The sequence below is a fragment of the Sturnus vulgaris genome, chromosome 6 (genome assembly GCF_052056855.1).
Source record: "Sturnus vulgaris isolate bStuVul1 chromosome 6, bStuVul1.hap1, whole genome shotgun sequence".
NCBI lineage: Eukaryota > Metazoa > Chordata > Aves > Passeriformes > Sturnidae > Sturnus > Sturnus vulgaris.
The window spans coordinates 38,658,944-38,683,928 of record NC_142248.1 but is presented as its reverse complement, the minus strand read 5'-3'; the positions used below and the strand labels follow the sequence as shown (position 1 = coordinate 38,683,928).

At 38.2% G+C, this 24,985-nt stretch overlaps 1 protein-coding gene across 20 annotated transcripts in view; it reads right to left on the bottom strand.

The window, feature by feature from the left end:
* The window catches only part of MARK3 (microtubule affinity regulating kinase 3), a 61,623-nt gene that overhangs the window by 18,800 nt on the left and 17,838 nt on the right, over positions 1 to 24,985 (bottom strand). For all 20 annotated transcript variants that reach the window (XM_014871900.2, XM_088166549.1, XM_088166550.1 and 17 more), the window contains 11 exons: positions 24,099 to 24,152; positions 17,261 to 17,309; positions 16,476 to 16,541; positions 13,908 to 13,978; positions 8,616 to 8,672; positions 7,725 to 7,961; positions 7,499 to 7,618; positions 6,712 to 6,811; positions 6,341 to 6,453; positions 5,429 to 5,582; positions 3,747 to 3,970 (listed from right to left, as the gene is read on the bottom strand). In XM_014871900.2, the coding sequence (XP_014727386.1) occupies positions 3,747 to 3,970; positions 5,429 to 5,582; positions 6,341 to 6,453; positions 6,712 to 6,811; positions 7,499 to 7,618; positions 7,725 to 7,961; positions 8,616 to 8,672; positions 13,908 to 13,978; positions 16,476 to 16,541; positions 17,261 to 17,309; positions 24,099 to 24,152 (1,245 nt within the window). The remainder of the gene's footprint in view (positions 1 to 3,746; positions 3,971 to 5,428; positions 5,583 to 6,340; positions 6,454 to 6,711; positions 6,812 to 7,498; positions 7,619 to 7,724; positions 7,962 to 8,615; positions 8,673 to 13,907; positions 13,979 to 16,475; positions 16,542 to 17,260; positions 17,310 to 24,098; positions 24,153 to 24,985) is intronic.

The following is a 24,985-nucleotide window of genomic DNA, read 5'->3' as shown; positions in this document are numbered from 1 at the left end:
TCCTGGTGTTAAAAAGTACAAAGACAAAGGGTATTTTAGATCAGCAGAACAATTAATTAACTTGTAAAATGCATGCAACTGTCTGAAGGGTTCTCAGGTATTCTTCACCAGATATTCCTTACGGATAAGCATGTGCCCAGCATCAGCAGAAGCCTTCCTGGCCCTTTCCTTATACTTTATTCCTTATATATCCCTTGTCTTCATATACATTTATTTATTTTAAAAAACCCCATCACCAATTCTTCTACTTTCCTTTGACATTTATCACTGTACAAACTCGTCTCTCTTCTTACAAGCTTGCCAGCAATGAAAGTTGTGCACCAAAGGTGAGGTTTTGCTTATCTGCTATTGGGAGGTCATACTGTGCAGGACACTTCATGGAGGCCTCACAAACCAATGGTACAGTGAAATATTGCTTATTAGTATTTGCAGACCATTTTGTTCTGTGTTCTGAACATACTAGAGGATGAAGCACCTAAAATATCCAACACTGGTCTTCTGGTGGGAAATAAGCACAATCATCAGTGGCTTCCTTCTTCCCACCTGCTTCCTTTGAATATGAAATGTTGGTTTCCCTTGAGAAGACACCCATAACATTAAAATATATTGTCATGTTGCACATCTGGAAAGACAAGACTGCAATCTCTGTGCTGGACCAGACTTTTAAGACTGCATTTTCAGGTTTGGGAGTGGACAAGTTTTGGTATTCATATCTTAAATGAGAGGACTGCAAGGACATGCTCTCTCAGCTCATGCTGAAATGCAAAGATGGAAGCATCAGTATACATTTTTCCTGTTTGACTCAGATTTCAGAGATCAGGGGAAGAGATTTAAGCACTTCAGGGTTTCAAATTTCAGTTTTGGCAAGAATAATCTTGGTATTGGGGCCTTTACACTTTCTAGTGCATGACCTTTCACGATTCATCAAGGAAGTTCTTCAGCTGTGACTTTTTTTCAGCCAGTCTAAAGACTGTTAATCTCTGGACATGACTAAATAGCACAGGTGCACAGCACTGGAAACTGGTGTGAACAGCACCCCACTCCCTGCTGGAATGACAACCCCTAGGGTCAGGGTTAGCTGCCTAAGTTCATCTTCATGGCATCCTTTGCCTTCTTTGCAGGAGGAGCTGACACAGCAAAGCACATGTTGAGACTTGTGAGCACATGCACAAGGTCCAATCACAGCACAAAGGATGAATTTGTGGCACAGAGTCCTCCTCTTTTCCTAGAGAGACTCTTGTGTGCACTGCTTAGGCAAGCTATTTCCCATTGAGAGACAGTAGGGCAAGGACTAACGAAAATTTTTCCAAAAAGGCTTCTGACTTACAACAGTGAACCAATCTATTAAATTAAGAGCACTAGCATGGTATTTGGTCCTGGATGACTTCTCAAATGTACCACCTATTCTCTTCCAGTTTTCTTAAAGCTGTTCTAAGGGGCAGCTTTTCTACAACATTGAGGAAAAAATCCAAAGCTCTAATAAACAAAAAAGGAATTATTAAAACACAGATATATCAGCTCCTGCTAAATATCTAATTAAAATCTGTAGCAGGTTTTAATTATTAATTTGGTATTTGCCCAAATACCTTGAAGATTTTTGATGTGTACTTGTTCAGCTTGCAGAACTATTTGGTTTACAAGAGTTAAACACTCTGTCAACTTTAGAAGTAGAGCTTGGATCCCCTCACTCCAGTCCCAGACTTGGCTATCTGCTCTAAAAGCACAACTCTTATCCTTAAGTGCAGGCTTTTAAGCTTTGTTATTTAATAACAATAGCACACAACTGACTAAGGGTAGCCAGCAAGGACTGGTTCTGCTGCTTTTGCTGTTCTGCCAAAATAATAATTGTTTTTATAGGGTATTTTTCCATCTCTTCAGTGCTTTTCCATCATATTACAGATTTCAGGAATTCAGTGCTCAGTAAAACAGAAACTCTCTTCATCTCAAACTTTTTTAAGCCTCAGGACAATATGGTAACTCCTATAATTTGTTGCCTTCTAGAAGCATGCTAACACTGTAAGAAACAGAATTCCCTACTCAGCTGCAGGAAATGAGTAAAAAGTCAGTGCTTCCCTTCATTCCCAACAACCAGAAAGGCAAAGTGTCATCTTTGTAGTCTTTTGCAGAGGAGAGTAAAGGAAAGGGAAAAAAACTCAAGAGTTTGAACTGTCTGGTGTGAAGAGCTATACACAGAGGCAATTTTAAACACTAATTATTGAGTGACAACATAAGTCTGATTTCCTGTTCACCACTTGGTATCACTGCTAGTAAAAGATCAGCTGGGCCAGTTGTACACTGAGTCAGGGAAGCATCATATGGTTATGAGCTGAAATTTTATTTCAGTTACAGTAGTAAGAAATTTGAAATAAGTCTACTGGAATAAATCCCCAATATTTGAAGTGGCACAGAATAGCAGATGAAAGGATACTGAATGTAAAGTATGTTGCAACTGTGACACAAATCTTTTGATAAGGCACCATACAATACCAAGTGAAGTCCAATGTAGGACAAAACTGATTTGATTATCCTACCATTTTGAGATTCAATAGCTAAGAACTATCTTTTAAGAAAGAAGCAAATCTGAATGGTTTCTGTACTGATCAAGAACAAAGGGAAACTGTGGAGGACCACAAAAATCAAAAAAGGGTCCCCAAAATACTAAGTTCTTGTTCACATTTATGAATAAAAGCTGCTACAGTAGATGTGTTTTTCCAAGGAAACTCTTGGGCTGATATCCTTGAGCCAAGTCACTACTAGCCACTGAGCCAACTGACAATACAGGACCAATAAATTAAAACAAGTTTAATTTCACTTCATTTGCTTCAGACTGTCCTGCAGCTCAGGAAGTTATGTTCTCATTTGTTTTAAGTAATGGTGCTGAGTATTATGACCAAAGAAATGAGACAGCTTTTTCGGATAAGTTAAAAAAAAAAAAAAAAAGGAAAAAAAAAGTTCTGTTGCAAGTTGAACAAATTGATTAAAGGCCTGGGAATTTTGTTCTGCTTACAAAATCCCAAAGTTTTAGAAATTAGATGTCACAAGACTTAAGCATTATGTGAAAACAGATTTCCAACTTTGCCTTTGAGGGAGTAACCACAGAGATCAAAAGCTAAAGCCAAAATGGACAAAGGATTTTATTTCTTTTGGCACACTGCCTATTGCTAAACCATGTACATTCACTACTTTTGCTCCTTTGTATGTTTTTTTTTGTTATTGTTGTGGTTTAGAAGCAGGTGGGGGAAGCCCACAAGGACAAAAGCCAGGCACACTGATTTTGAGTACAGGCTGAAATACATCTTTGAAGAGTTTTTAGAACTACATTTCTTTGATAATATTAACAACATAACTATGATCTAAAATAGCATGTTTGAGGACAAAGATTAGGTGGCTGCTTAAACATGTGAGACTATAAAACAGGATAACAAAAACAGAGATTTCATTCTTCTGTACAGAGGCCACAGAGGAGTGGTTGGTGATATGAGGAGTAACAAAACTACCTTTTGTTTTACTTTTTTTTTAATACCCAAATTATGTCTGTTTACCAAGAGCTACTAATGCTAATTATAAATACTGACTACTTCAACACTATTAAGAGGCAACTTGAATAGCTGACATTGCAAGGGAAAAATACCTACATTTACTGATAGAAGAAAAGTAAAATCAGCACCACTGATAAATCACAGGTTTAACACTTTTTTACACCTCAAAAAAATTAATGGTTTTGATAAATAAACGTTTCTACTTACACTAGGAACAGCCGAACTTTTCTTACGTTCGGGAATATCAGCCTTGTTGGGATTGCTGGCATTTCCAAGCATTGGGCTAGCTGGTGCAATTCCTCTTCCTGCAACAGCACTACTGCTGGATTTTCTTGACTGAATTCCTTCCTCTTTGAGGTCACTGTCTGTAGTACTAGTACTAGTCTGGCTTCTTTTGGGATATGCCACTACTGAGGGGATGGATGGTCCAGCTTAAAAAACAAACAAAAGAAACAGGAAAAGGATTTTTCTTCTCAAAAGTTCAGTAACTATTTGTTATCACAATGAAAATGTGTTCACACATGAGAATGAACATAGTTAACACTGGGAATCAAAGTTGCAAAAAGATAATTAAATTATTGAAATAGATGTATTTCAGGAAACAGTAAAATATTGTGAAAACCTTGCAAGGTGAAGGTACTTCTTGATTTCCGTGAAAGTTTCAAGAATTTCATTAAGGTTTCTCATTTGGCTGGCTAGTAAAACTCTTTAGAGTCATCTTCAAGACACTTAACAAGTAACTGACTCACTGAAAGCAGACCATCCCTCATTAGCACAGTGTTGCCATACGCTGTTCAAGCCAATTTCCCGGGACAGGCAGCTGGTGACACAGCCCTGGGGCACCAGCAGCACTGATGGCTGGTGCTCTGTGCTCCTGCAACAGCCACAAGTGGCACTGGGTCGCCACCAGCCTTCCCACGTGTTCCAGGAGCAGACAACTGCTCCTGCCACCTGGGAATGAGGAACAACAGTGCCAAGCTCCCTCCTTCCTTATCCAGCCTCCTGGACACTGGGTAAAGTCTGTGGGGTGTGTCAGGATTGTGTTTTCTGACATCTCACAGCTCTGAAGAGATACATCAAGTTACATCAACTTCTTAGTTAAGCGTTTTAATAAGAATTATTCAAAAACTGTATGAATGTATATATACAGAAAAAAGAATACATATAAACATATATAATATGTAGCTAAAACATGTTTTACAAGTATCAAAACCCCCAGTAACTGGCAACACAGAAGACCCCCCCCAAGGAAAAGCAACCTCTGAATGCAGAGAATGTAGGCCTAAACTGGCAATGTCTGAGCAGAAGGATGTTTTTGACATTTAGAAAATCCTAATCTACTATATTGCACTGTCATTAAGCAGAAGAGTTGTAAGTTTGTCAGAGTCATTGTTCTTTATAAATTGAATTCCTGCAGGACAACCAAGTGACACTATCCTCAGGAAACAGGAAACCAGAATTATTGGCAAACTGACATTTCTTCAAGTTTTAGACACAAGCTGACCTACTAGTGTCAAAAGAAAACAAAAGCTAAACAGACAAACAAGAGCATGGGGGAGGAGTGCTGTGCCTTTCATGAAAAAGGGGTTGCAACATTCTCTTCAATTTGTGTAACAAGACTTTGCCAGCACAGCCAGGAATGTAAGGGACAACACAAGGCAGAACAAGAGGATTAAATTGGTGTATTCAGTGCTCCTCTAAAAGCTCTTTTGAAGGCTTTGTAACAAAATCAATTTTAAAAATCAATGATTCACTAAAATATTTAACCACCATGCTGTGGACTATGCTGTTGTCATACTCCTTACACTTGGGGGATGGAGACAAATCCAGAAACCGAGCAGAACTGGAAGTCACTGTACTCTGCAACACTGAAAATGAGAAATGCTCACCGTGATCACTGTACCGCCGCTGTTTCTGGCTAGAAGATATGCTTCTCTGAACTTTGTGATGAGGAGATTGTCCAGTGCTATTATTAAGATCACTACTTGGCCTAACTTTGGCAAGTGAAAGATTGCTGCTGGAGCTTGAATCACTTGCATCCAACTACAATACAAACGAGAATATTAAAACAAGGAGTTCAGACAAAACAAATTAAAACATCCACCACATTCTGGGAGCAGGAACAGGGAGGTGGAAGATGGCTTTGCTACTTGGGAAATCAGTGATGGCATGGGCATTTGCTTAGAGGTCCCACCTTTTTTTAAGTCGTTGTACAACTGTCTTAGGTAAAACTCAGCGGAATTTGCAGCTCCTCAAAGAATAATCAGTAAAGAAAATCCATTTGTCCTTTCAGAACTCTCCCCTCGCAGTTCTCCAAGATTTTAACAGGAAGAGAGGATACACTTTGTAGACCACTACATCAACTCCTCCAGGAGAGGAACCAAGAGCAGCTTTCTGATGCTGAGCCCTCTCAGCATCATATGGAAAGGTAATCTACAATGCATTAACTTTTTCAGGTTGTTCAGTCCTGCTCCTTGGTTCTCTTGTAACAGTTACACATTCACACCTGAGCTCCTAGACTAGCCAGGACAATAACTGCATACAAAATCCTTCAGAGGAGTAACTGCTGAGTGAACAGGGCAGCTCCGGAGAGCCTAAAGGCAAGAGTTTACTGGCTCAAAATCAGGTGAGAACAAATCTATTTAATTTGGACTGCTGATGAGCAGAACAACATGACTTTAAGTACGATGGATTTTTTTGCAGGAATGCAATGTCTACAGTAACTAACTTAATTTTTGTTTCTAACTCTGCTAAAGACACTTTCTGATTTGCTTCTTTGCAGTTTTAAGAATGGTACTTACCTCTGATGACTTCCTTCCTAGCAGTAAGTATGTAGCTGTAATTTCATCATACTTCATTTTACTAAGGGATTCTTGAATTTCTTCTTGAGAATATCCCATTCCTACCATAATATCTAAAACCAAGCAGACATTCTGTAAGTAACTGAAACTCTGATGTTCAGGCTGGCTGAGTTTTCAAGAGAAAAGATGGAACATTTAAAGAATTAAAATAGAATTGTTAATTTTGAGAACATAAACGTAATAAAGTATCAGTTTTAAAGGATTAATTACTTTTTCAAAATGTCAAACAAATACAGAGTGGTAGTGGAGAAAAACAAAATCCCCTCCCACAACATGCAAACAGTATCATACTCTGGAAAGTATTCAGTTACCTATTCTTTTCTGGTCCGAGATGTCTAGCTCTGGTTCAACAAAAGGTTTAAGTTCATCCTCCTCGTGCCCTGCATTGATCCACCTGTCCTTCATAATTTGCTATGGAAAAAAAAGTTTTGTTAGCACAGTACACTTACCAGCAAAGAAAACAAGCTGTGGGAAGAACAACTTCTTTATGCAACAAACATTAAGGTCTTTGCTAGTTTTTATGCTCCAGAACATTTCCAGCACCTATTGCTTTGCTCCAGTGAGGAAAACCAACTATGCACACCAAGCCCAGCTTCTCCCTAGTCAACTGTATTCCAGCTCCCAGCTGAGAGCCAAAAGCCTGCAATGCAGACCAGGAGCAGTGTGACAACTGTGACATATCTTGGAATTCCAAGCTCCACCAACAGAAGCCCTGCTTTGGTCTTTACTCCTCCATGATGGTACAAAGGGCAAGCAAAAGGCAATTAACAGCAGCCAACACCTCCAGTTCACAACTGAAAATGTGGAAAACAATGTGGTGGATCATCCATTAATGCAGGAATCCACAAGCTAAACACGAAGAAAAGTTATATGACAAAGAAAGTGTTGTGACATTGATTTTGAAAGTAACTGGAGTCAGGTGTGTTACAACCCCAGTAAACAGTTTCTTTGAAGAGTCATGTGCTTTCATCGATAATCCCACCTCCAAAGCCCACTCCAAACATGCAGAGGAACAGTATGGAAATAATAAGTTATAGCTCAAAAATCCAGTTTGCAAAATATGTCGAGCTTTCTGATGCACCTAATTTGTGCAATTACCTCTAGAGTGCCTCTTTTTGTTGGGTTTAGCACCAGGAAACGTTTGAGGAGGTTTTCACAGTCTGTGGACATGTAGAAAGGAATCCTGTATTTTCCCCTTAGAACTCTTTCTCTAAGTTCCTTGGTAACAGAACAAGAACAGACAGTAAGTTGTAAGCAGCAAGTCACATAAAATATTAGATAAAATATTAGATAAACATGGCCAACATAGTCTACAAAAAGCTACCTTTAAGTTCTGTCCATCGAAGGGAAGAGATCCACTCACGAGAGTATAAAGAATAACACCTAAACTCCAAACATCTACTTCAGGTCCATCATATTTCTTCCCTTGAAAGAGCTCTGGAGCAGCATATGGTGGGCTGCCACAAAAGGTATCCAGTTTATTTCCAACTGTAAACTCATTGCTAAAACCAAAGTCAGCTATTTTAATGTTCATATCTGCATCTAGCAATAGATTTTCAGCCTGGAAGAGAAAGAACAGTTTGTAACATGAATAAAATACTTGATTTAGAATGCTATTGGTTGCTTTTACTCATTCTTAAAAGGCAAGAAACTGAAATACCCATTAACATTCCCTTCCCTGCAAGATCTTTAGGTGTGCTTTAGTCAATCATTAGTATATCCTGTTTTAAAAATCTCTGTACAACGGCTTCAGACCATGGGAGCTGTTTCACTACCTGAAAACTTGTTGGTATCTGTTTATCTCCATAGAAATGTATCTTAAATTTTGATCTATTCAGATGAAAATAAAATACAGTCTCACTATCCATACTTGATAGCATGTGGTATTCTTGCAGTAGCTTGGTAAAGTAAACATAGCTTTTAAAGTGTTTTCAAGTGTTCTTTTTTTTGTGGTGGTATTGTTTTTTGGGTTTTTTTAAGTTACAAAGCTATGGCAAGTTGAACAAATTACATAGCAATACTATTAATATAAAAGGCAGTGTTTAAAAAAGAGATATGCTGTTTCATACCAAGACACAAAGAAGCCATACTCCGGTTTCATTATCAGTACTGGTAATTCATTCTGTTCAAATCAACTCTTGTCATATCTCTATTAAAATACCACTTAAAAAAAAAATTTCTCACACATACACTGCACACACTTTTTCATACTCACCTTGAGATCTCTATGAACAATATGCTTTTGATGGCAATACTGCACTGCAGATACTATCTAGATAGAAAACAAGCCAAATTATGTAAGTAACATCTCAAAGAAGCAGGAGCTTTAATCAAAGATTTCAACATTTATTACTGAAGTTGACATGAAGTTATCCAGTCAGACCTAGATAACCAACTCCTACAGTGACCAGTACATTTGGGAGAAAGCTGCTGAATAACTTCGATGTTATTTGATCTATTTGCTTTCTCCTATACTTGAACGAGGATTTTGTTTTTCCTGTGGGGCTAATTATAGACCAGTAGAAGCAATGACTTTCAAAAAGGTTACTGAAGTATTTCCATTCCAATACTGTATACAGCTATAAAAGCTTTCCCCCTAGACTGAGGTTTTCCAGGCCCTCTTCAAAGGTGATTTTTCATGGCATACCAGGGAGAAAAAGGGTAAGAAATGGGTTTTGGTTACTTGAGAGACTACTGGGAAACAGCCTGTTTGTCAAAATTTATGCAATGACAAGCAACTATGCATCTGACAGAGATCTGCTGTCTAAGTGCATATGGTTTAGTGTATTTTGTATACCATAGCAAGCTCAATGGAAAAACCCTCTTATGTTTCTTGTGTAGTGGAATAATTTCTTCCATCATAATTTCCAAGTATCATAATTTTTTTCCTGCTTTATATAACAAATAAAATAATATAAAATATAAAATAAATATAAAATAGCATATAAGTTATTTAAACAGTGCAGTGTCACCGTACATTGCTTCTTAAAGTCATAAGCATTGCTGCAGAACTTCACATGTATGGAAAAGCTGGATAAAGTATTATTCTTACATGACCACAAATGCAGCCAAATGCATTTTGTCATGCATGCATGGTCAGAATTGAGGCAGATGTTATGACTTCTTGAAGTAAGTGGAACTGCACATAAAAATAGTAACTACATTTAAATAAATATATTTCCAGTCTTCATTCAAGAGTAAGAAGACTCCTCTAGAAGAAATATGAGGTAGCATTACTACTACAAGAAAATAACTCATGATCAGATCACCAGTATAGTGTAAGGATCCTGCAGTACTGGTAGGGAGCAAGGGTTCTTGCCCTCAGCATTTAGAGCAAATGAAAGGTATTGGTAAGTTCTTGGTAGTTCAAATAACTGAGGCACCAGTAAGCCTTGTATTTGAAACTTAAGCACCAAAGTGATCTTTGTGCTCTGTATTCACTTGAATCACTCACATGCAAAATGCAACCTTAGAAACCAAGTGACAGTGGAAAGTTGAAGTACTATTTCCATTCCCTACACCTTCATTCTGGTTTTGCTTTTTCCTTTATGTACTGGTTCCCTCTTTCAGACTCCAAGTTCAGCTTTTTACAGTTAATGAAACTGCCAAAGTGCTCCCATGCCACCACTTGTCCCATCCTTTTGGTTTCCCTTCCTTTTCTCTCTGCTACCATTACCTCAGTGCCAGTCACAAGCTCACTCTGCAGGGGATTCCAATGCTGACAGCCTGACAAACACCTCAGGCTTTATTCAGGATTGCAGAGACACAGCACTATTACCACTCACTCCTGAACTGCTTTATTGTGACTGCCTAAGAGGGAAGGTTGAGCAGATGATCAATCGTAGCTTCCTTTGGAGATGCTTCTGAACTCCTCTGCATTACAACAGGATGGCACAGAGACTGCAGAAGTGAGTCCAATCCACATGAAGTGAAATAATGCAATATGTAGGACATTAATAATTGAAGAACACCAATCATAACTGAATGAAAAATAGCACAAAGCATGGCTGCACCAGACTGAAACCCTTGTCTTCAACCTTCCATCATCGTTTCCACTGACAGCTCCCTCACTTCCTAACCTTGTGTGAGGAATTTTCTGACACTTGGCAGGTGAAGAGAAGAGGGGAAAACTCATCTGTTACTTTTTGCTAGAAGTAACAACTGGAGCACTGAAAAACTTTTCTAAAGAGTGATTTTAAAAATCTGCATAAATATAGGGTTTGAAGAAGTTCTCTCTAGAAGAAGAACCATTCTCTAAAAGGATTAAATACAAAAGGGTAAATGACCTCTCAAGGGCCCTTCCACACCGCTAAGAGCATTCTGTTGCTTTACTAGAACACACCAATAAGATGTATTTTGTGGATTTTATAATTTTCTGAGATCTGTCCTAACATCTACCAGCATTAAGAATTCTATACTGCTTCAGCAGGGAAACAAGTGAGAAGACTGAAGAAGGCCAGATCTTTTTACTTGCAGAAAAGAGAGAGAATGAATACACACAAATTTAAAGAGACTTGCTGCTCTGCATCAGATTTTTCTATGGAAAAAGGATGAAACTGAACCAGAACTGCCTGGAAGCCTGTAATAGGGAAGAAGAATAAGGGGACATTAAGAATGCAAAATATTCTTAATTTGAATTTCTCACACATGGCAACACAAAAGGAGTTTGAAATGGAGAACTGTATAGCATAGTTGTATTCTTAGACTTTGTACCTTCTCCTGTGCTCCCTGTTAAGTGCAACTGGAATAATATGATTACTGTCTTTTACATTCTATTTTCCTGCAAAAAATCTTACATATGGTTAAACAAGATGGGCTAAAAAATAGTTCGTTTTTATTTTTAACAAGCAAAGAACGGAGAATTACCAAATTCTGCTCTTTGCCTGCTAGAGGAAGTGTCTCCTCAGACAAAACAAATGTTTGATCCAGAAATCACATCTACTGAAAGAAGAAACATGATCTGAAAACAAGATATAATACAACCTATTGTAAGAACTAATCTCAATACCATGGCACAACTGTTTCTTCAGTTTAGAAAGAGCCACTGTCTGCTAAAACAGTTAAAAAATTAAAAAAAAGAGGACTATTATGTCATAAGTCTCTATCAAACAGAGAACAGCTGCACTGCATCAGATAAAAGGTCTGCAGAGTGCATTCTTTCTCCAACAATGACCACAAGCGACACAAAGCTATTCCAGGACTACAGTAAGGTGAAATGAATAGTTTTATGACCTGTGAACCCAGCAAGATCTCGTTTCCTTGTTTCCTTTGACACTGTCCCTCAGCCTGAGCTTTAGTATCTCATAAAATGCCAAGCTCTGATCAAAGTTACCTGACTTTCATCCAGCATCAATGCTTTTCTCTCTAGCAAAGCCCAATCAGCTTGTGCTACAGTTTCTCTCCTCTGTTTATTTCTAGGGTGCTCTTTTTTTTTTCCCCAGGAACCGAGGCTTTTGAAGCTTTCAAGAACCTCCCTTCTTTGAGATCAAGGCCCTCTAAAACTGGTTGAGCTCAGCAGCCAGGAAATCAGCTGTTGGGGGAGGACAGAGCACAGCTGTCTGCACCAGGAGACTTGCAAGAGAAAACTGAAAAGTGTATTCCTGTGCATGCAAGTGCCATCTATAAAACTATAAACAGCATTTATTCTACTGAAATAAAAACAAACAAACAAAACAACAACAGAAAAAAAACCAACAAAACAGCACAACAAACCCACTCAAAAAATCATCAGGCTTAGAGTACATAAACCCAATTCTTTATGGGTTCCAGCATAATATCCAGCTCAGCAGGTAATTCCCTTTTAAATTCTTTTCCTCCACAGTTCTTTTTGAAAATGAAGCTACATATATCCCGTATTACCCACATTATCCCATAAAATTAAACACTAAGAGTACCTGCCAAACATGTTTGACCTGTTTCTGTAAATTTTCACTTAAAGGGGAGTAAAATTGTTAGGAAAAATTGGTATTTATTGAAGAAACATGCTATTTTAATGTAATTACTATAAGACCTTTTTCCATATAGCTCCTGATGAAAGAAATTGAGGACTGAGAGCAGAAAGTCTATCAGTAGAAGTTTCCAATATTCACATCTGAGAAAGAACAGTCCATCCTCTCAAGTTATTCTGAAGCTCTTCAAGTGACATCACAAAGGCAACAACCAGGGTTTTAGAAGAGATGGCTGAAGTGGGAATGACTGTTTCACATCCCACCACTTCTCCCAGCACAGCACAGAAGCATAAACCAGAAACCTTCAATCAGAAAGGAAAGCTCTCTACCTACCAGAATATGAAAGTGAAGGCAGCAGCTTTAAAAAGATATGTAAGACTTTGTTGAAGAGTAAAAGTTTTCATTCCTGTCAAGCTGCATAACTCCAGTAATCACAAATGACTTCTGGGGAGATGAAGTCTACAGCTGCTTTTGGATTGTTTTGTTTGTTTGGTGGTGGCAGTTTTGGTGTGGGTTTTTTTCCCCAAAAGATTAAGAAGGATAAATATAAGATTTAATAAGATGAGAGAAAACAAAGCAAAATCACTAAATTAGTTCCTGGGAGTCTCATATCTTACATTCCTTAAATTTCTTTTATGTACAGCTATGCTTAAGAAGTGAAATCATCAGAGCCTCTCCTTCCCAAAGGGAAACTGACTGACACATCACTGTCACAGTCCAACAGCTTAAAACCCCCACACACCATTCAAAAAACCACTCTTGGCCCTACTAATTATTTTCAAGTGTCATTAAGCTGGAGCATAATTTTGACATTTATTATTTTTCACAACATTACCGAGGCTATCCAAGTGACCAAAGGGAATAGACATTGACAAATTTCAGCCCAAGAACAGGAAACAAGTATGTAAGACTGGTCAGATCTGAAACTCTAGATGCTACAAGAGCATTTGGATTTAAATTGGCTATGCAAAAATATCCGGTTATGTTCAGTACTGCTTTAGTGTAGAATGGAAATGCTTTTTGCAGATCAGTGAAATTCCAACATCTTGGCAGGGCTAGCTTATTCATAATAAAAAAAGCTAAACTAAAAACTCTAGAAATGACTTTTCTGAGACTTTTTAGAACAGCTATTAAAGAGTATTTTCTCATGTAAGCAAAAGAATGTGAAGGGATCACCACTACATGCACTGTCTGCATTTTGAAACTGGCCTGTTTGTAGCCTGTTACATTTGAACAACTTCCAAAATGTTACAGACCTGCTGAGCTAAGGACATATGAAATCAGCCCAGAGGAAATGCATTTTGGAGTGGAATACACTTCCAAACTAAGCAGTCTCGTGTTCTGGCACTCCTGGACACCCTGGCACTCAGCACTAAAGAAACCAGCACCACTGAACAGACTACTGACTCCTTCAAAGTACTGCTGTGACCTAAGTTTTTTCTTACTCAGAGCTACAAGCCCACAACATGCTGAACACTGCAAAGGACAGCTGTTTTACTCACTTCAGCATTAAAAACAGGGATGAGGGGAAAGCTGATGTATAGGAATGTTATACATACCTGTCTAAATTTAGCTCTAGCCTCCTTTTCCTTCATTCTTCCATGTGCAACCAGATAGTCAAACACCTCCCCTACAATTCAATGAGGATATGCATTAATGCCAATTTCAGAATGTAGAGATTCCTCTCCAGCAGTTGCCCACAGCAGCTTCACCAGAATGACTGTACTTCAATTTTATGATTACAGGACAGCTCAAGAGAACAAGGCACAACTGCTGTGCAATTTACTACATCATCATCTCTTTTACAAGAAAGTAATGAGTGACTGGATATACACAAAGGAAACCATTTCCTCCCAATTACTTAGGATAGAAACTGAGCAGCATACTTCTGTTTTGTAAACAAAGATGACATCTACCCCTTCACAGATTTTCTCACAAGTTTCTTTTGCTTCAGAAAAAAACCTGCTTCATATATGAGAACAGCTGATGATATTTGTAAATATCATCATACCAACGTGAATTTTAATCTGTGCATATGTATAAAATGGTTCTGAACAAAATCAGAAACCTTAGCTTTAACCTAGGCTTGGAAGAGGTACCCACAAGGAGGGACACAAGAACGAGCACAGCAGGACACATTGATAGAATCTCTCACACAACCATCATACCTGTAAACTACACTGAGCAGTGCCACTGTTGTGTGGCTGTGGATAACGAAAGATTACTGAAGATCTACTATATTTCGGTTTTTCCCCCTCTTTAATCAATGCAGTCATCTTAGAGCACCTCAATAATGACTACAATGTTTGAGCTTTAGGTGCAGGCCACTGGCCCATGAAACGCTGACACATTTGTAAAAGCATGGGGAATTTTCTTTACTAAAAACCAACAGTCATGTACATAAGAACTACAAACACAGAATAATAACACAGTTTTTAAAAGTCCTCACCACTATGCAAAAACCATAAAATCTTCAGAAGTGGTTCAAATATTTAAAAATTCCCTACTGAGCAAGGAAACACGGTTTTGGTAGACAGCCACCTCACAAGGGAAGAGCTGAGTAATAGCATATTTATTTTTTTAAAAGACACAACTCCACCAGATTGCAATAAAAAAGTAATCACACTGCAAGAAAAGCATCAACTGAGCCATCTGAGGGAATGTCAGGACTTCCTATAAAATAGTCTTCCCTCTGCAGTGTATTCTTTAATACTCAACTCAGGTAACTCTCAGCTGTATTTCACAGGTTTTCTTAAAAAACCTTGAAGCAGCAAACCTGAACGTTTCTTCATAATTCAGGGAAAAAGACACCAGGGAAAGAATTATCCCCAATTTATATGAAGCATTGCAGCTGTAGCAATAATGTCTCTCATCCTGCAGCCAGAGTTCATGTGCATCATGATGACCCCTACCTTGATAAAGAGGAAATAGGGAAACTGATGCCTGCCACTGTGATTAGCAGCCATTGCTGTCTTGAACAGCATGGCACATCAAAAGGTACTGCTCTTGGCCTTTTAGACCAGTACAGTACTTACTTCTCCCTTATCACCCTATGAAAGGTCCTCACTCCTTTAGAGAACCACTGGCCTTTCTACCTCCTAGAAGCCAATCACTAGATGGCAATAAGACTTCACTTTTAAGTGTAGTACTATCAAAAAACACAGAGATGTCTCCCCAAACACCTGCACTAGTCAGTATTTTAATGGTACAATACCCACTCTCTGTTCCTGTTTAAGCACATCTTGGCTGAGCATTTAGGAAGCTGCTGGAAGAAAACACAGGTAGGCAGAGAATCTTGCTGTATTTGTAGCAATTGATTAGACTTCACATAATCTAATGTAAGAGTCTGAATTCAATGCTGCTTTTCCCTGAAAAAAGTCTATCTCCTTCCTAAACCTAAAGAAAAGCTTCAACTGTTTGAGATTCCCAGATGCTGGTGCTCAAGGGTCACACTGACAAGCTGAGTGATATTAAGTTCTAGCCAGCAAGGAGTAACTTAAGCCTGAATACCTTAATTCTGGCTCTGGTGAAAATATCTGACACTCCAGGATGTGCATTTTTCCATCCCCTCCTCAATCAGGAAGAGCATTTAAGCTACTCCTAAAATGGCATAAGGCTAAGCCTAAAAATTCTTGACAGTAGAAGGCCTGTGATTAAGACATGTAAGATGTCATCAACATCTAAAAACAGAAGTTGCAGTCCTCATGCTTTTGAAAGTAACAATTAAAGAAACACAGAAATGTTTCATCTGAACATGATTTACCAAATATCTTATACAAAATAGGACACCAGAGATAGGGAATGGAATACAACAAATTGAGAACATTATTATTTATTATAGGCAGGAACAATCAGTGGCTGAGAAAATATTTCAAATTAATTTGAATTGTGAAGAAAAAGCAAATGTTACTAAGTTCCAGTAAGTTTAAAAGCTGGTTTTACAAGTTACATTCATTATTTGTGTTAACCAAACAAGTCCCAGTGAACATTAAAGATTTTGCTTAATATTTTACACTACCTTGACATAAATATTTGCTGAAAAAGAAAGTAAAACTTTCAAGAAAACAAGTGCTTTCTCTCACTTGGCATTTTGCTTACATGGGTCACGGCAGCAAAGAGGTACTTACCCCCACTTGCATATTCCATTATTAAATAGAGAGTTTTTTCAGTTTCAATTACTTCAAATAGCTTCACTAGAAAAGAAAGACATTTAGTCATCAGTTAAGTAGCTGCAAAAGCATTATGTTAACCCCCCACAGAATTCTGTGAAAGAAAAATACCCAAACTGTTTGCCTGCCACTTGATAATATCAGACTATTTACTCTAAAGAAGCTTTCTAATGTTCTAATCTTTCTAATGTCTAATGGTCCTAAGCAGACAATACTGTAACATATTTGGTCAACTCATACAGAACAACATATTCTCAACAAACAATATTTTGCTTCTGTTACATGGGAACATAACTAAACTAAGCAGAATATGCACAGATTGGAGCATCAGCAATAGCCACATATGTGCACTGAACTGGTGACAAATCAGTTACCAGTCCCACAGTAGCACTACATCATTTAAATGCACAAACTTGAAAAAATTCTTGACCACTTCTTGGTTTTGGTGTATATGTTAATTTTTAATGAGAGCCTGAATCCAGTCAAAAATCAATACTATACTCAAAAAGAGCAAATTTATCAGTTAGTTATGCAAATATCAGTTCTGTGCAAACGGACCAAAAATGTTTATTTTACTTTTTTTTTTAAACACACAGTTCTGAAATACTATTTACTATTGCTGTTTTACAGTAAATTCAGACTCTAGGGCAAAACAATCTTTTAAACTCATGCCACGACAATCTTAACAGTGAAAAAATGATAACTTCTCCAGAGATGGAAATTATGTGAAAGAAACAAGATACCTATATTTGGATGATTTAAGATCTTCATTATTCTTACTTCTCTAAAGAGCTGAAATAGACATAAAATGTGAAATAAGTTAAGGAAATCACTAACAAACAGCCGTTCTCCTTAAAGACTGATGACTTTGATATAGTAATTTAAACAAAAAGGACAAACATTTCAGTGATGTTCATGAAATAAGCAATTATTGAAGGGAAGAGTTAAATGTTGCTTAACACCCCTTCCAAACAAATCAACCCTCAAAAACCTGAAAACACCCAGGAAAGACTGTAGACAGCACAGGAAAGAAGTGACCTTAGCCCTGTGGTTTGCAGACTTTTGGGGTCAGAAGACCATTGTGAGCCCACGCAGCTTCCTGCTGACCAGGGCATCTCACACATCTTTCAGTCCCTTCACAAAAAGTACAGTTCCAAATTTTTGTGACTCTCCACCAGAACAACTTTAGAAGACCACTGCAGTATGTTACTGGTATGAATTCAGCATTCTTCAGTACTTTGCTAAAGCCCAGGAACCTGTGATCTGCTGTGCTACAACAGCACATCTACAGGTGAAAAACCAGCTTTTATAGTGTGTAAAAATCATGTTATCCAACCACATCAGCAAGGAGCAAGTTCTAAGGAGAGAAGGGAAGACAAGGCCACTCCTCAGCCCTTCAGAAGCATTGCTGCAAGGCAACTGAGGCACAGCAGCACCTAGTCCTGGGTCTGCCAGCACAGCCCACTGACTTCCAGACACAGTCTCAAGCCTGCCCGGTGCTCAGTGCAACACGCTGAACGTGCCTGCCAAAATTAATAGGGCAGAACACAAACGGTGTTTTCCTGACCCCTCCGTGCTGCTTCCCTTTATGCAAGCACTGCTGTTAACCCTGACTGACACACAAGGTACAGGAATTATTTAACAGAAAAATCTCACAAAACACACCACTCCCCTATATCAAAGCACTCCATCTCTAGCCCACCCAGCAGGATGGTGGTGAGGGACAACTGCCCATTTCAAACTGCAGGATGACATTATATCCCCTGTTCTAAATCCAGAGATAGTGTACTGATTGTAAGGATATTGTCATGTTTCATGTCCCCACTGCCAATACTCATGTGAAGAAGGCTTTGCCTGAGTAATTATTTCTAAAGATTTCAACTCTGCCTGTCACACAGAGCAAACTGTCCTTCTGCAACTGAATGAAAATATGGAGTGACATTTAACAAACTAGAAATGAAAGCAAAGTCATGACTGAAGTTGTTAACTATTTTCACCTCTCAAAACGCTTCTGCAAAAGACTATTGTAAGATACACATAAATTCATAACTGTAATACTAAAAATGCCACAGGTGGTGTTACTGCAATATAAAACATTGCTTTGAACAAAGCTGGTAAATAGCAGATTAATTAAAAGCAGTTCCAAGATAAAATATTATTACAAAACACATGAAGCAAAAATACTCTTGTATTCAGAAAACCAAAGAATTCTCTTTTTATGGACTACACTACATGGCAGCCAAGTGTGTAGCTGTTCTCCCTCAGCAGCTCGCTCGTGCCAGCCCAAGACTCCAGAGGGCTTATGTTCTTCAGTGTCAATTATCTTCTAACAGCATGCTTCAAAAAGTGGGAGTAATCAAGAGGTTTTATTAGAAACCTACAGAAATTTCTACAGGACTATCAGCAACCTAACAGATCATATTGAACTTCATGTAAAGAGACTGAAGCAGAACAGAAGTCCGTAGCTCCAAGGGAATGCAGACACAGGAAAAAAAACAAGAGTCTTGCAAATATGGGATAGGGATAACAGCATTGTTAATTACAGTAAGGAAGAAAAAGTGCTGATGGAAAATTTGGCTCAGGTCAGATTTCAGATAAAGTGAAGAAATTTTGTAGGTCTACACATATTAGTAACAACTCAAAAACTTGTAGGTGTATTTACTCAATTAAAAAAAAAAAAAAACGTGAAACATTAGAAACAAACAGAAAACAACCAGAGAGTCAACAAAACAAAATCCTTATGCCTTGTGATTTTTAATAAAAGAAAATGCAAGGGGTGGATTTTAAATAAATCAAGAGGACAAATTCCCAATTTGGAGACCAGCTGTTCTAACCATTCTCTGCTTTCTGATATTTCAGAATCATAGAATTTCTGCAAATGCCAACATCTGGGGAGCAATCCTCACTGCACTGCCCAGGAGACCTCCCTGCTACAGCCACAGCTGGGACTGGCACACTACCTGAATACAGAGGAAAAAACATACAGTTTTCCAAATGCTTTTAATTATCTTGTTATCCAGGTCTGTGCTTGACACTTTGCTAGATGACAAGCTGCTTAAATGCAATCAGGATTGATTGATCAAGTAAATTATTGGCCATGCAAAATAGTTTCAAAACCACTGTGTGCATGTTTTCTTTATCCTCTAGAGAGGTAAAATTGCCTTCTTTTCTTTTTTAAGCTATGTTATTTCTGGAGCTTTTTCATATGTAATTAGACAGGGTAGACTACATCATCTCTCTCTTGATCATCAGGAATTTAAAAGTGGTCGAATTTATATCTATTTTTTTCTTACTTTTCATTCATTTCAGCTAAACTGGTATATAATATATTCTGAATACTCCATTAATACTTTTAATCACAGCTTACATAACTGAAAGCCTCTTATCAGTTTTTTACAATTTCACTCTCAATTGATATCTTCCACCCCCAGTACCCAGATAAAGCCTACTGGGTCATATTCTTACCAAAACACTGGTCCAGAATGACTACTCTGCTTTACTAAAGCATGTCAAAAAGCAGCTTCTATATTACGAGCCTTTTGTTCAAGTGGGTGACTGGGAACAAGCTCTTTTAAAAAACAGACTATTTCTGTCTCAGAGGAAATTAAAAATAAAAATACTTGAGAATAGGAGACAACCACCACCAAATTGGAATTTTCGTTAGATAACTGCACTTCAGATTGTGCACCCTTAGTTTATCTGTTTTATGTCGCATTTTCACAGAAGGGAATACCTGCAAATGCCTGACATTCTAATATATATTATAGTCTATTTCTGATAGAGGAATAAAATGTAAAACATCATACAACTTTCCCAAATTATGCTGGATAAAGGTTTTACAGATTTCATTCTCCCAAAATATTATGTGTATCAGCTTCTAAGAAATGACGTAGTAGCTATCATCACACCAAAAATTCATTACAAATATCCAGGTAATGATAAAAACTCACACCTCTGAGGTCCCCTGGCCACAGGAACACAAAACAAGGTGTAATATCAGAAAACGTAACACAAAGGTTCTCAGTACCAAAAAATATTTTCTTAGTTTTAGGAACTTACTTGTCATAATGAAACTATAAAGTCAGACAAACAACTGAAAATAGTTTTCATTAGTTTGATTTCTAATACTGAGTTACTCCCAGCTTGTTGAACAGCTCGCTTTCCGTCAACAGGAGCTCTACAAATGTTTCCAGGCAAAGACAAACATCCTTAGTCTGCCAAACAAATGGCTTTCAGCTTTGTTGTGGTCTGGTCCTTTGAGTGTAAGCCATGTCAGATACAGGAAAAGAATGCCATTTAATTAATGCTGTGAGCCAAAAAAGTGAATAAAAAAACCGAAATGAACCAGCAATGGAAGTTGGTTCTTTTAGGCTAACTCTCTTTGAAGACAGCAAAAGACAGACTAGAAGTGCTCCTGCAGTAGCTACAAGACTGGAACAAATTATTTTAAAAATACTGAAAAAGTTTGCTAAAAAGTGAGTCAGTACCACCTGCAGAGCACCAACCTCTCCTGGTCACCTTCTCCTTAAAGAAGGAGGCTTTTCACAGATGTTGTCCCAAGCCAGCTCAAGCCTGACTTGTGTATTGGGCTTCTCCTGGTAACTGCTCACTGAAATATGCCCTACATCTAATAAAGAGCCTCAAGCAAAAAGCCTTTACACAATACAAGTTTGCCTCAAACTAAGCACAACTTTAAAACAGAAAGGGATACTCGTTACAAACAGAAAAGCCTGAGCATTTTAAATTCTCCTCCTTTTCTTGCAGTTCTTAAAACACTGACCCATGGTCAGCAAGGACATGAACCATGTTAAAATTGATGTTTAAGAGCACTAAACGCTTTAACAATAAGTATTGCCCAAGTAAGTGGCAAAACATCTGCACAAAATGAACAAAAATATTTGGCTGAGGAGCCAAGTTCTAAAAGAGGAAAATGAGAAGGGATTTAGCACTATTACATGGGCTTGCTAAAAAAACCCTTGCATGTAATAGCATTGCTAATTCAAAAGAAAAAAAAAAGTTTGTCTAGGAGGAAGGGAACTCTGTAGCATCAGCACTTGTTTGCAGTGAGACCAATATCCACTGGAACTGCATACACACGTCCATTTGTGGAGAACAGCGATTATGACTAACACCACCAGCATGAGAAAAAACCTCTAAGAATTCCCTTTTCTTTCAAAGCAGGGAAGTACCAGTTACAACTTCCTCTTCACTAAGCAAGAGCAGCAGAGCAGTAATTAAGTCCTAAAACAACAGTAAAGTTTAGCTGCATGTGGCTGCCACAGAACTTCCTCAGCAGCAGACAAGAAACCCGACCCTTCCAAGAGCTGTGCTGCTGAGTATCAGTATCGAGCTGTCAGGGCTGCAGAGAGGGCATACCAAGAATTACTGCTCCGGAAAGCAAAGCAAGTCCTTAACAAGGTTAACTTCTTCCTGGCAGCTGAAGTATCGATGTGGAAGATGGAACACAAAGAAATCAGAACTGGCAGCCTTTAATCACCATTTGTTTCCCCACCTAAAGATGACTCGGGCATGCAGCTACACCGCAGCTGAGACACTGTACACCACACCCTCTTCTGGGCACAGCCCTTCCCTCCCCACCATACCTCAAATATTTTATCTCTCTCTCCAGAAGTGCAAGATCAGAAGCACTTCCATCTCAGCTTCCCCTGCTGAGATCCACAGGTCGCGTGTGCAGTCGGCTCCAAAGGCACCGAGGCTGCGGCACTGCCGGCAGTGCTGGGGGGAAAGGGGCAAAGGCTCGCACAATAAAAAGCCTTGGTCAGGCACAGCTGGCAAGTAGCTTGTTGTGCATTCAGTCTGCTGCCTATGGCAAGCAGGCACTAAAGCTTAATAAAACTGCTTTCAGTTTTTGAATTGAAAACTGATACATCTTGCTAATTTTTTTCTGTGCTCGTATAACAGATGAGCTCAGAGAGGAGAGCACATTAGCAATTTCACTCCACAAATTTGACCTGATTTCTACCCTGCTATTTGGTACTATTCTTCCAGGCTCCCAGTTAAAAAATCCAGTTCACAAGATCATACTATAAATCACACTTCATAATCTAATTTTTAAAATTGTAAATAAAAATTAAATTACAACAGAGCCGTGAGTGGACATTGAGCTGGCTGAAATCCAGTAATCAAAGGCACATCATGCACACTTCCACCTGGTGGCTTTACCAACTGAACACTTGTGACTGGTAAAAGGTTTGTATTGTACCCCGATATGAGCAAACTGACATTAGAGCCCAATCTCAAGTAACACCATTTGAAGGATTATGATTTTACATTTTTAACTGAAAAGATGACTTCTTTACTTCTCTCTGACCATTCTTCCCACGCCCTGATGTTTCCCCTTTTTATCACATAGCTTTTGTTTCACTTTCAAGTGCTTCAAGCCTTCAACCATTTTTATTTAGGTATTCCAAGCTGCAATCTGCCACAGAAAACAACTTTATTTAATCCATCATATTACCTAATTTGCACTTTATTTTCACCCTGCAATAACCTCAGAGACTAAACTGAGAAAAATTCTGAGAAAAATAGAACCAGATTATCTACTTTTACCCCATCTACAGGCTCATAAAAAGTTGCTACCTGCTCAGATGACAGCGCCTTCCTTCTACAGGTTATTCTTTGCCTCCTAATGAAACCATAAAATGTAAGAACTTGTGTGTTTTTCCAATTTACTTTTGCACCATTAATCTTGATAAAAAAAATCTACTCCCATGATCTTTTTAGTATTTGAATAAAATACAAATGTGTATATTCTCCCATTTACTCTAGTTACTCTCTTTTCATTTTGTTTGCAGGTAAATTCTGTGTATTCTCTTGTTCAAACAGAAATATTTCAAGGGGGTTATTATCCAAGTACTCAAAAGTAAACAAAAAACCTTTGACTGCAGCACTTAAAAGGCCAGAGTTAGAGAAGTCCCAGTAAAAATAACATTTAAATGTATTTCCTGCATGGACTCCCAAACAGACTGGATTGCTTAATGCAAGAGCAGGGTTTATCACTCTGTACTTTTTAAAAAGATAAGGCAATACAACTGTAACAGCACATTAAACATTCAGAGCTAGAGGGAAGAAACCAGAATAGCCATGGCCTAATTTGTTTCATACAACTGCATCACCTCTCCTGCTGCAAACTACATGAAAGGCACAGATACTGCAAGGCCTTCAGTCCATAGGCAGTATTTTCAAGGCCAGTTTAAGAAGACAGAACATGAGTTTTGCATTTCTAAGTTGAACAAAGAGACTGGCACATGGAGAGGAGACATGGGGGCATGACACCAAACCACAGACGTCCTCTCTACAGAGTCAGCTCTGCTTGGGAGACAAAGGAAGTGGCAAATACCACTGTTTTCTCAGTTTACAGCTCTGTACAAGATCAGCTTGAACAACTGCAGGGTTGTCAAAAATATCTGTTACAAAACCAGTTATTAAATACAGTAGTCAGACATATGCAAAGGTATGCAGTGCTTCAGATTCTCCAGCACAGGCATTCAGGGTTAATGGAAGAAGGTGGGGAAGAGAACAAGTTATAATACAGTTGAAAGATTAAATGTAAAAACATACCTTTTGTAGACTAGTTGGGTTCAGCTGTGTTTTGTCAATTATTTTTATGGCAACCTAAAGGAAGAGTTCATGATCAGTATTTTCCATAAGTACAATACTGTGCTATTACAACATGCTCAAATCCAGTAACAGAAATGGAAAACATGAAAATTGCACAAAAACGCTTAAGTTCCTTCTGCAAATTATGTACTTGTATGTAAACTAGAAGCAGGAGTGGAAAAACCCTGGTATTTTAAGGATATTAAGATGAGAAGCTTGCTGAGTCTTTGACTTGACATTGAGACCATCACTCATGGCAGTGGAAGCTCCAACAGCAGACAGTGCCCCAATAGAGAGCAGCATGCCTACAGATAATATTTACACAGTATAATTACACAACAGATTATACAGTAGTGACTGGGCATTGGCAGTTTCTAATAGCAGATATTTCAGAGCATATTGAAAGCATTTCCACACAAATTTGGCAAGAAGTAACTTCATCTTTTTGAATTCACTAAATATTTGTCAATTTGCTCCCTGATGGGTATTAAAAAAAGTATCACTTGGGAATCAACAAAAACACGTTGGCTGCAGTACAACATTTTGGGTAAGTACATTCCTTTACTTGTTCTCTTCAGTAAATGCTGCACAGAAATAGTAAAGAACAAAATAAAAATTTCACATAATAAGCAAAAGAGAAATTCCATACCATGCTAACTAGTCAGAACTTGAAGATTTGAAACAATGAATAGGCAACAGAAACTTCAGTGCAATGCAGTTTGGATACTGGATGAGGTAGAACAAGAAATGAGAATCTTTCCAGAATTACACACCAATTGGTATTTTTCCTTTCTAAATTAGTGACTAAACGTACCAGAAGAAGCTCTACAGAAGGAGATGGTGCCTCT